The following is a 12,225-nucleotide window of genomic DNA, read 5'->3' as shown; positions in this document are numbered from 1 at the left end:
AATTTAACTGTTATAACTTTTTTATGGCTTAGTTAAGATACTTTATATTTTTTGGCTTTTCGCCATTTTGTGGGCGTAGCAATGACTTCGCCCATTTTAATAGCTATATCCTCCCACGGTCCCAAGGAACGTGTGTACTAAATTTCGTCAAGATATCTTAATTTTAACTCAAGTTATCCTTTGCACGGAAAGACGGACGGACAGAGAGTCATCTGGATTTCAACTCGTATCGTCATCCTCAGCATTTTGATATATGTATCTAAGTCGTTTACATTTATGACATACTAACAACCGTTATGTGAAAAAACTAAAATACTCACTTAGCAACTTTGTTGCGGAGTATGGAACATTCTGAAAGACTTTATCAAACAACTCAAATTGGACTCATACTTTGAAATTGTTTTACTTTTTTAAAGTTGCCACCTATAGCAACTTTAAATTAAAATATCTGTTTTAGTTACCGCAAAACTTGTGTAAGGTTTTTTAACATCATATATTTGTAATTTCTGCACTTGGATATTTAAACAAGCTTTCAAATACTTTCAGTTAGGTTTTTACTTTTAGTTAGGTCGATAGGTGGCAATCCTATTTCAAATATACATATATTAACAGGAGGACTACCGGAACACGTTCCATTTAACTACCTTACTGCAGTGTATTTTCCTGGAATTAACTGAGAGGGCTAATAAATCTTGATCTTTTAGTTAAATTCAAATCGTGTTCGGGTTAGTTGACCGTTAGTTGGATCTTGGTAATATTCGGTAATATTCAAAATTTATATTATGGATCTAGATCTAAATCTACATGAAAAGCAATAACTGAAATGTCAAAGTGTTCTTAAAATCAGAACTCTTGTTCTTGAGAGCGTTCTTTGTTCCACTACTCAGCTTCGGGTTTTGCTTACAATCCGATATAGCTGTCTACAATCTTCAAGTCAAGACAAGTCAGACTATCTAAATACCTTTTATCGATCTATAAAAAATATCTCTCAAGTAGTCACCAGTTATAAATACAAACTTAATAATCAAACTTAATTTTTTTTGTTCTTGAAATGCTTTAAGTTTTATGGTACCATGGATTTTATGGATTGTAGGGGGCATACAAAATGACAAATTGATTGCACTAATTAAATTAAAATATAAATATCTATATACATTTAAAACATATCCTTCGCCTTTAACCTCAATGTAATTATTCAGCAGTTTTTATATAAATTCAAATAGATTTTTCTAAGTCTGACTTTTTTCAACAGATATGTTTTCGTGTATTTTTTAGCATAAATATTTGGTTTGCGAAAATGAGTTATCCTATCTCATTTGCAAAAGTTTTCAAGGTTCTCATAAGCTTCTTAAATCAAAACTAAATAAAAAGTAAACACAAAATATTTATCTTTCTAAATCATATCAAATACAACCATGTTAGACGCGAAAGCGAGAGATGCGTAGTTGAAGGTTTCAAAGAATTGTTTTTGAATGTTGGTATAAGTATATGTGGACAGATATACAAATATGTTTTCAGACACGCTTTCCATATGTATCACTACCAAGGTTATCAGTCCCATCTTTCATTACCAAAAAGCCACAGTAGTACATAAACTAGCGAGCTGGTTTAATAAACTCTCGTGAAGGTAAGTAGGATAATAATTTGTTCATGATTTCAAGGAATTTTTCAGAAGGTCAGATAAGTTAATGCTAGCAGATAATTTATGGATTTGTTCCTTTAATGTATATTAAAGTTAATCAGATTTGAGTAAAAGAGCATAAGATTGACGCGAGAGCATGGAAGACTCGTGTACCACAAGTGATTGTTTTATGACCGGATGTTTTATTACTACTAGAGTTCGAGTTAGACCGGCATGTGGCATCTCGTGACATCGTCCAGGTGATGGGAGTTAGTCACCAAACAATTTTAAGCCATTTGCAGAAGGCTGGATACACGAAAAAGCTTGATGTTTGGGTGCCGCATAATAAGACGCAAAAAAACTTCTGGACCGAATCAACGTCGAAAAATGGATCACATACTACAATATCAAGCGAAAACGGTCGTGGTCGAAGGACGGTGAATCGTCCCAAACAGCGGCCAAGCCGGGATTGACGGCCGGAAGGTTTTGTTGTGTGGTGGGATTGGAAGGGGATATGAGCTGCTCCCATATGGCCAGACGCTTAATACTACCATCTACTGGGAACAACTGGAGCGCTTGAAGCAGCGAGGAACGTTGAATTCAAAAGAGGCTTGTGAAAAGTGGCAGTCCGAGTCCTTCACAAATAAGGATGGGGCTTCTACGAGGGGAGTATTATGAAGTTGCCGTCTTGATGGAAACATATTATCGAACGAAACGGCGCATATTTGAACTAAATCCTACCACTGTAACACTTTTTATAAAGCATTGAATAAAGAGCAAAAAAGCAAATATTTCCCATTTGACAACCAATATTTTTGTGCGAGCAGGCCGACAAGACTAAAGTTACCGATCGACAACTTCAGGTTAACACAATCAATTTCTAATTTAATTTCAATTTGCATTGTGTAAACAGAGTTTTTTATCTTTCTCTCTCTAAGATGAGACAATTTATGAGCGGCCACCATTTGTAGTAGTTTAGTCCATATTAAAATTATATTATATACATATGTGTGTATATTTTACTTTTTCTCTTTATTGATAAAACAAACAATTTAAACCTAGACAATTATAAGCAAATCTCAACACCCAAAATTAAGCATTTAACCTACAATAGCTTCGCTATCACAGTCTATTTTACCATCCAATAAGCATTCATCGACACAAATTTCACCTCCTCGCTGTGCTGCGCACACTAAGCCCGTGGGACACGTGCCCCTTGTGACGACCTCGTCGTCATTGCATTGAGCAAAAGTGGTGCGACTGGTGCAGGCGAACATGCCGCTGTCCACAGTACATCCACAAGTGAGAGCCGGACAATCGGCTGGAGCATTAGCGGCATCCGAACATTTCATCATCAGGCTGGTGCATGTGCCACCGTCGGGACATGCGTGTTTGGTGCTTTTATCGGGTTGATTGTTGAAACAAATATAGAATTCCGACTCGCTGATGCAGGCAATGCCATTTGTACCGCAGACGCCACACGTCGCTGTCGTCGGTTGTACCCACAAGCCGACTGTTGCTATGAGTAGCAACTGTATCCAAAAGAATTACAATATGTTTATATTATATAAATATTGAATTATTTATTTTTCAGTTGTAAAAAGTAGTCGTCAATTTGCTTACCGAAATAGCAATTTGTGTGTTGTACTTCATTTTAACTATAATACCGTTTGTTTTTATCGCCCAATAGAGACTAAATTTGTTTTAATAGCACAGCCAGCTTTTTATATCGCTCTTCGGTAGTCAAGCGCAGTTGACGATTGATAACGGTAGACAGTGTAAATAATATCATATAAATTAGATAATACGCACACAATTATATAAATTTTATATGTCTGAGATAGCTGTGATGCAGTAAGCGCCTGCGTCGTAAGATACCGTTTTGATCTGAATCTCAACCTGTACCAAGTTAGAAAAAAATTAACTTATCATTTACTTTTATTAACTCTACTGATTTCTTTGGGTTTCTTTAAAAATTGTTACAATTCTCTCTTTACTGGCTACTTCTTAATCTTGATATAACTCAGGCGATATGCTTTGATTATCGAAGATGTCTACTTTCAGGTCATATACATTTAATTTTGTCATAGTAAATCCCAAAAGCTGTATGGAGGAAGGCGAGGTGGAATCATCTAAGCATTTCTTTCTCCATTGCCATTGCCATTTTGCCAAACTGAGGTTGAAACACCTCGGAAGGTCCTTTTTGGCGATCTTAGCGAATTGGCTGAATCGGCATTAGCGGCCTTAAGAAATTTGTAACAGATTCCAAACGGTTTTGCTGAATCTTAAGGGTCTTTGATCCACAGGGAGTTTTAATGGTATCACAATGGACAGACTAAGCTGTCTAAGTGAGATCTTCTGTTTCTTGCAGAGATCTGCCTACAAACCTAACCTAACCTAACCTAAATCCCAAAGAATTTTCTTCTAATAAAACGTAATAATGTACAACAAAGCTCTCAATTTTCTCCACCGTCTTGATACTTCAAGCATTTATCAACCTGTGCCTGGAAAGAGAGATTTGATAATCACATTTTCGGGAGGTCTTTCCGATTTTGGTTTACAACAGAAGTATGGAAAGGGAAACTAATTATCGTCTTGTCATAAATTTTGAAGATTTTTCTTAAAAATTCATATTTTTAACATTGTTGCATTACTACAATTAACCTTCTACCGTTAAACGCGCCTCGTTTGTTTATACATACATATGTACAGTTTCCTTGAAGTTGTCTAATAAGCCCCACATTTTCGTATGATTTAATCTGCGCAAATATGCATCCATATGTATTTAAGTGTAATCTAATTCGCAAAGTGACAGAATATAAATTATCTGTGACTTCTGAGATCACAACAACCGGAAAAATATAAAATCTACAGCAACCGTTATAAAGAGTTTAGTTGTAAAACATAACGCCACACGAGATACAAGATTTGCTAGAGAAATTTGCTAGAGCAAGAAATAGCAAAATGTGGAAAATAAGTGTAAGAAGACGATACTAATTTTATAAGGAAAATTTTGAAGAAAAAATAATAATTTTTACCCATTTTACTATTTGCCCACACAGTTCACCACCGTAATACTCGCTATTTTGCTGACTGCGCGACTTTGCAACGGCGATTGCAATGTCTGCAACGAAAATAACGGCGCAGCATGCGTTTCAAATATCACTTTCCAGTTATGCTTTGGTGGTAATTGAACGACATTTTAGAAAAAAATATGGTTTGAAAACGCAAATAACTTAACTTTCCGCAGGCATTCCACAGGGAACCATATATTCCTGCCCGACTATCGGTGATGTTTGCACCAGATTGGGTCTGATTTGTGCCGATCCTGCGGCCAGTTCAACCGTTCAAGCCGATTGTGGCAATACGGAACAATGTGGACAATGCGTTGGTGTTCCCAATGGCGGTTACGCTTGCACCAGCCATACTACGTTTGTCATGTGCCAAGGTGAACAGCCATCAAGTGTAAGTGGCACCTGTCCCAGCAATGAAGTGTGCTTAACTTCCCGTGCAAATATTGGTGTAAATCCCTGCGCCAACCAATGTTTGAGTAATATTCAAGATATATGTGATATTGAATCTCCGAATACTCCTACTGTCACGCCTATAACGGAGTCACCCACAACAGAGTCACCCACAACAGAGTCACCCACAACAGAGTCACCCACAACTGAGTCACCCACAACTGAGTCGCCAACAACTGAGTCGCCCACAACAGAGTCTCCCACAACAGAGTCATCCACAACTGAGTCACCCACAACAGAGTCTCCCACAACAGAGTCACCCACAACTGAGTCACCCACAACAGAGTCATCAACAACAGAGTCTCCCACAACAGAGTCACCCACAACTGAGTCACCCACAACAGAGTCACCAACAACTGAGTCTCCCACAACTGAAAGCCCAACAACCGAGAGTAGTTCCTCTTCAAGTACAGGAACGACTTTAAGTGTGGAAGATACTGTGTGTGCCGGACAAACTTTAGTAGGTCGTTACCGTAATCCAAATGACGCCACTTGTCGAACGTAAGTGTATTAACTGATTTATTTAACCATTTGCATATGCAAATTATGATAATATTTTGTGTATTTGAATATACTTTCAGTTATGTCTACTGTCGTATGGACCGTACAACTCGTAAATTAGTTGGACGTCCGATGACTTGTCCTGGTACAAGATTCTTCAATCAAAGTATAAATAATTGTCAAGATGCTCTGCCGGCTGGTTGCACACAATAACCTTCTCAGATTGCTGGGTCTGGATGTAGAAATAGTTAAATTAGAGATTATTGAATAAAACAGTGTATCGATTGAAAATAAAGACAAATTATTGAAATTTGGTTTAATTGCTGTTAATAACTGGAATTTTATGGTTTCATTGTAGGAAAATTATATAAATTTTAGTTTCTAACAACCAGATAAGCCTTTAAGCAGAAGTGGCTTCTTGGTGTTTGCTACTGGATGGATAAGTACCTTGAGGAAGTTTCTTAATGAGACATTATTTATTACTTTTCGTGGTTCAGTGAGGGAAAGCTTTTTGTAAACCTAAAATTAATTAGACATTTTCTTTCGTAGTATAACACTATCTGGAGTGCCTTTTTTTAAGACTATTTACGTTGGAAAAGTATGCTTACATTGGCTTCCATAAGGTCTAAACTGGTTCATACACAGTTAAAACTCACAATAACGAAAATGTCGTCTCTTTACTATATAATCTTCATTAGTATATATGCTAACACAAGAGTGGTCTTTCTCTAGCTTACAAATACAAAATCACACACCAGAGGTTTATAAGTTGGATGGAAGTATAATCTAGACGTGATATGGACTCCATCTTCATACTAGCATTCTAAAAGAGTCCTATATCATTAGAATTAGCATAATTAATTGACTACGGCTACCCACTACCGCGATGTTTGAGCTCTACTAGTAATATGCCTAAAAATTTAAAAGTGAAAGCGGCAACTAAGTTATACAGGTGTATTGAATACAACAGATGATGTGAATACTTCAAGGAATATATTAGGTTGTTGCTCCTTATTCAATGCTTTATAAAAAGTGTTACAATGATCGGATTTAGTTTCAATATGCGCTGTTTCGTTCGATAATTTGTTTCCATCTAGACGGCAACTTCATAATACACCCTTGTAGAAGCCCCCTCCTTATTTGTGAAGAACTCGGACAGCCACTTTTCACAAGCCTCTTCAACTCTTACTCCACAAAGAGCGTTCGCCATGGACAGGAGCAGGTTGTAGTCACTTGGCGCTATGTCCGGGCTATATGGTGGATGCGATAAAACCTCCCATCCGAGCTTCCGTAGCTTCTGACGAATCATTAACGAAGTGTGTGGAAGTGCGTTGTCCTGGTGGAACACTACACCCTTCCTGTTGGCCAATTTTGGACGCTTATGGTCGATCGCCTGCCCCAAACGGTCCAGTTGTTCGCAATAGATGGTAGAATTAGGCATCTGGCCATATGGGAGCAGCTCATAGTAGATTCCTAGATTCCTTTCTAATCCCACCAATCACACAGCAAAACCTTCCTGGCTGTCAATCCCGGCATGTCCACTGTTTGGAACGTTTCACCGGCCTTCGACCACGACCGTTTTCGTTTGATATTGTCGTATGTGATCCATTTTTCGTCACCAGTCACCATCCGTTTTAAAAATTGGACGAGTTCGTTCAATTTCAGTAGCATATCGCAGGTGTTGATTCGGTCCAGAAGGTTATTTTTCGTCAGATGGTTAAAATGGTTTGGTGACTAACTCCCATCTCCTGGGCGATGTCACGAGATGCCACATACCGGTCGACCTCGATTTGATCGGTATTCGTCGTCACAGGTCTTTCGCCGGCTGGCTTATCCATGGTGTTGTTTTCACCAGCTCTGAATCGTCGAAAAAAATTCCTCCGCAGTTCGAAGTGATAGAGTACTATCCCCCAAAACACCACTAATCTCAAGCGATTTGTCTTTAACGAAGGAAAACTTTAAAATAGCGCGAATTTCGGCATTAGTGAACTCCATGTTAACACGTCTATAATTGTTGAACCCAATATCCAACTAATCATGCATAGCGTCGTTTTGTAGGTTATGTCAAGACCTTTCAAAGTGTATACTCGTAGTAATGCCAGATACGAGCTCTGTAGCGCTTTATACATAGCCGCGAAATTCAAAAGACAACAAGTAAGGAAGGGCTAAGTTCGGGTGTAACCGAACATTTTATACTCTCGCAATTTATTGATGTAATTTTATAAAGACAACACAATTCGACCCATATATTCGGCATAAAGTTCAATAGAATAACGAAAATCATCATAAATAGTATATGGGGACTGAGGTAATTCCTAAACCAATTTCACTCGTTTTCACCACCAAGATACAACGTATCGAAGACTATACGCTCACTTAATTTAATATTACTTATAATTAGGTATATGGGATCTGGGGGAAGTTATGACCCAATTTTTACCATTTCAGGTACAGAGAGAAACTGTTATAAGAAAAAAATTCAGAGGGAATGAATTACATTAAAATATCTGAGGGATTTACCTATATTTTCGGTGAAAAATTAACCTTAGGCACTGAGTTCTTCATGTTTGATATCAGGGGCCTTGAAAAGTCATGGTTCGATTTTGACAATTTTTCCACAAGTGATGTCACAGCTCAAATACAGTATTTGTGTAAAGTTTTATTCCGCTAGCTTCATTGGTTCCTTATGAATACATTATAAAGTGAACGAATCAGATGGAATTCAAAATTGGGTTATATGGGAAGTAGACGTAGTTGTGAACCGATTTCGCCCATATTCCACCCGTGTCATCAGGGTGTCAAGAAAGAGTTATGTACCGAATTTCATTGAAATCGGTCGAATAGTTCTTGAGATATGGTTTTTGACCCATAAGTGGGCGACGCCACACCCATTTTCCATTTTGTAAAAAAATCTCAGTGCAGCTTTCTTCTGCCTTTTCTTATGTAAAATTTGGTGTTTCTGACGTTTTTCGTTAGGGAGTTAACCCACTTTTAGTAATTTTCAACCTAACCTTTGTATGGGAGGTGGGCGTGGTTATTATCCGATTTCTTTCATTTTTGGACTGTATAAGGAAATGGCTAAAAGAAACGACTGCAGAAAGTTGGGCTTATATAGCTTTATTGGTTTGCGAGTTATATACAAAAAACCTATTTGGGGGCGGGGTCACGCCCACTTTTCCAAAAAAATTACATCCAAATGTGCCCCTCCCTAATGGGATCCTATGTTCCAAATTTCATTTTCATAACTTTATTTATGGCTTAGTTATGACACTGTATAGGTTTTCGGTTTCCTCCATTTTGTGGGCGTGGCAGTGGACCGATTTTGCCCATTTTCGAAAGCAACCTCCTCAGGGTGCCAAGGAACATGTGTTCCAAGTTTCCTTAAGATATCTTAATTTTTACTCAAGTTATCGCTTGCACGGACAGACGGACAGACGGACAGACGGACGGACAGACATCCGGATTTCAAATCTACTCGTCATCCTGATCATTTATGTATATATAACCCCATATCTAACTCTTATATTTCTTGGTGACACAAACAACCGTTATGTGAACAAAACTATGATACTCTGTGCAACAGGTTGCGAGAGTATAAAAAGACGGAAGGGAGATATTGGACAACCTTATATATTATCATTCATCATTATTTAAATATGCTAGTCTATATAAATATGCTATTTGCCACTCTCCAAGGTCAAAGACAGTTATATGGTTTAGTATTCTGAAAAAAAAACGGAAAAGTACATCATAGTTACTTGACTTAAAACTTTAAATTTTGTTGAAAAAAGAGTTATTATTAAACAGAGGAGTGGACCAGAGCTTAACTGAGAGCTTTTTCTAAAAAGTTCTCTTTCAAATTTAGTTTCCTGTTTTGTTCACTACTACAAAAGAGATTTCTATTTTCATATTGTAAAGAACCAGACAAACTGGTTTTAAAGATTTTCCACGTTTTCCACATTTATTATTGTATAATTAATGCATATTTGAAATTAAATTCGTCGAGGAATATTGTATTAATAACATGTTGAATTGTCCAAAAAATAATATAATCTCCACAAAACATATGATAACAGTCCGAAATCTTGGACTCCTACACTTTATCTTAGCTGACATTGAACTACGACAACTTATCTTCATTTCACTTGATCGCACAAATATATTTCATAGCTTAACCTAACCCTATAACGACCACAATAAAAGTTATTTCCTTCATAAACATACAAATCTACACATTTTTTATATAAAATTTGTTATAGTACTTCACGGTCGAAGTTAACCATTTTAATTTCAAAATATACGATATCTACAACTTATCAGTTTCCGGCTAAATCCCGTGATGTACGGAGAAAGTCGCTAGCCAAAGGAAGACTGAAATGGCGATATGCTACAGTGGTAGTGCAAGGGTTAAATGCACATTGTATTCATAAAACAAGTAACATCTAGCAGAAAACAGTTAGTCAGCCCTCACAAGTTTAACGAAAGCATTAGTTGTGATAAATATATACGAGAGTAACATGTGTAAAATAGCGGTAAAATATTATTTTTCGAGTTTTTATTATATAAATTAATTTACAAATACAATTTACTTACAACCAGCTTTTCGGTGTATATATTTTCTTACTGACACTGCACCAAAGCGGCGCGATTTGTCACATTTGCAATAGCAATGGCGTTGCCTGCGCCAGCAACAACACATTTCACCTGTGTTTCGGTGGTAAGTACCAAATTATAAAAGCTTAATAAAAAATATTTCGCTTTTATGATCAATCACAACCGACAGGGCTGCCAAACATTAACGAGGAATTCAGCTGCCCGAATGAGGATGAGGTCTGCACCACACTGGGGCAAGTTTGTATGGATCCCGACAGTAATCCCAGCATACAGGCTGCCTGTGGCAACACCAAGCAATGCGGTCAGTGTGCTGATGTCATGAATGGTGGCTTCACCTGCACCAGCCGAACCTCATTCACTATGTGCATGGGAAATGTGCTGACCAATGTACGCGGGACCTGTCGCGCTGGTCAAATATGTCGCACATCGGTGGCGCATGCCGGTAGAGTGCCATGTGTGAGTGAATGTCTAATAGATACAGATGATATGTGTGATGTAAATGTGGCTGTAGATGTGCCACCAAAAAGTGAGTCAGCCATAACAACTGTAATTATACAACCCACTCCGCCATTACCTGCAGTCACCACAACTGTAATTATACAACCCACTCCGCTATTACCTGCAGTCAGCACAACTGTAATTATACAACCCACACCCCCGTCCACAACAACCACGTCTACTTCTCCGTCGACAGCGCAAGTTTCTACAAATTCACCCACAAGTGTAGCACCCACGACAAGGCCATCACCAGTGGATTATTGCTCGAGTCAAAGATATGTTGGCCGTTATCCCAACCCAGCTGACAGCAGTTGTACTAGGTGAGCACAATTACACTCATAACGGTGCATATTCTATACATATAGTTATTTATCACCTTTTCATTTCAGATACTTGTATTGTACAGGTTCCGGTGGTGGTTTGGGTCTCGTTGGGCGCTTAATGCGGTGTCCTGGTAAACTATTTTTCAATCCACAATCAAGAATTTGTCAAGTTCCTAAACCAAATGGCTGTGTTTGAAATAAAAACTTTTGAAATATGGAATTTTTGAAATAAATTGTTAACTGTACTTTTCAAGTGGTAAAAAGTAGAAGTAAAGATTGAATTCATTTCATGATCATTTGATTCAAAAGTATTACTTCTCGATCCAGATCTGCAGCTGGTCTACGGGAGAATATATAGTGATTTTGAGTAGATATTTTGATACGCACCCGAGTCTAAATTTACCATAATTACTCATAAACTATTTTAAATATTAGGGCCAGTTAAGTCAAACGATCTTGAACTGTAACGTTTAGCTCATTCCTATAACCAATAAATACCAATTAAAAACTCTCATTCTAGATCCTCATCATCTGAAGCACCCAATAATTAAAAGAATTATATTCGATTTTCCATGTTTCCAAGCCCATCTAAAACATATTTGTGAAATCATATGATACTTGTACCCAGCGACCAGAGATTGAAATCCTTAAAGCTCATATATTATAGCAGTGGTAATTAGAGAGAAACTATTATAGTCCCTTTTTTAAATTTTTATATATGTACCATTGAAATCAGAAACAAGCATAGAACTGAATTGTGAATCATTAATAAAGTAGAAGATAAAATCAGCGATATTGATGATCTGATGTCGCTCGATCAAACAAACAAACCTATAAGGCTTAAGTGCCGCTCACAATTCTACGAATTCACTTCTTATTTGCACAAGCTGAATAAGCTAAGATTACTTCATAATGTTTAGTAAGTAAGCTATTTCCAAATTATCTTCCCAAACAAACAGATAATACTTGAATTTTATCTTAATTTCAACAACAGTAGCGGAGAGTTATCTTCTCTTTAATTTCACACGCTTAAAAATTTAAAACGTTAGATAAACATGTTAAGGTAAACATATGTACAGTTAACACCTACATAAGTATGTAAACACTTTTTTTTTATTTGTAGACTATGATTTTAGGCATAATA

The 12,225-nt window shown here is 37.2% G+C and overlaps 3 protein-coding genes across 3 annotated transcripts; 2 read left to right on the top strand and 1 right to left on the bottom strand.

Moving 5' to 3' along the window:
• Nucleotides 1-2,634: 2,634 nt before the first annotated feature.
• LOC105210501 (uncharacterized) lies at nt 2,635-3,405 on the bottom strand. The gene is made up of 2 exons (XM_011181510.3): nt 3,245-3,405; nt 2,635-3,153 (listed from the first exon to the last, which is right to left on the bottom strand). Exons 1-2 carry the CDS (start codon nt 3,272-3,274, stop codon nt 2,722-2,724), a joined length of 462 nt encoding a protein of 153 aa, XP_011179812.1. The 5' UTR covers nt 3,275-3,405; the 3' UTR covers nt 2,635-2,721.
• A 1,035-nt stretch (nt 3,406-4,440) lies between these two features.
• LOC105210502 (salivary glue protein Sgs-3) lies at nt 4,441-5,985 on the top strand. The gene is made up of 4 exons (XM_011181512.3): nt 4,441-4,600; nt 4,684-4,807; nt 4,872-5,646; nt 5,727-5,985. The coding sequence occupies exons 1-4, from the start codon at nt 4,586-4,588 to the stop codon at nt 5,857-5,859; spliced, it is 1,047 nt and encodes a 348-aa protein (XP_011179814.1). The 5' UTR covers nt 4,441-4,585; the 3' UTR covers nt 5,860-5,985.
• A 4,078-nt stretch (nt 5,986-10,063) lies between these two features.
• Nucleotides 10,064-11,377, top strand: LOC105210503 (mucin-2). The gene is made up of 4 exons (XM_011181513.2): nt 10,064-10,178; nt 10,246-10,363; nt 10,430-11,078; nt 11,148-11,377. The coding sequence occupies exons 1-4, from the start codon at nt 10,164-10,166 to the stop codon at nt 11,275-11,277; spliced, it is 912 nt and encodes a 303-aa protein (XP_011179815.1). The 5' UTR covers nt 10,064-10,163; the 3' UTR covers nt 11,278-11,377.
• Nucleotides 11,378-12,225: the final 848 nt, after the last annotated feature.

The sequence above is a fragment of the Zeugodacus cucurbitae genome, chromosome 4, assembly GCF_028554725.1.
Source record: "Zeugodacus cucurbitae isolate PBARC_wt_2022May chromosome 4, idZeuCucr1.2, whole genome shotgun sequence".
NCBI lineage: Eukaryota > Metazoa > Arthropoda > Insecta > Diptera > Tephritidae > Zeugodacus > Zeugodacus cucurbitae.
Note: the sequence above shows the minus strand (reverse complement) of the source record. Positions and strands in the feature narration are given on the sequence as shown.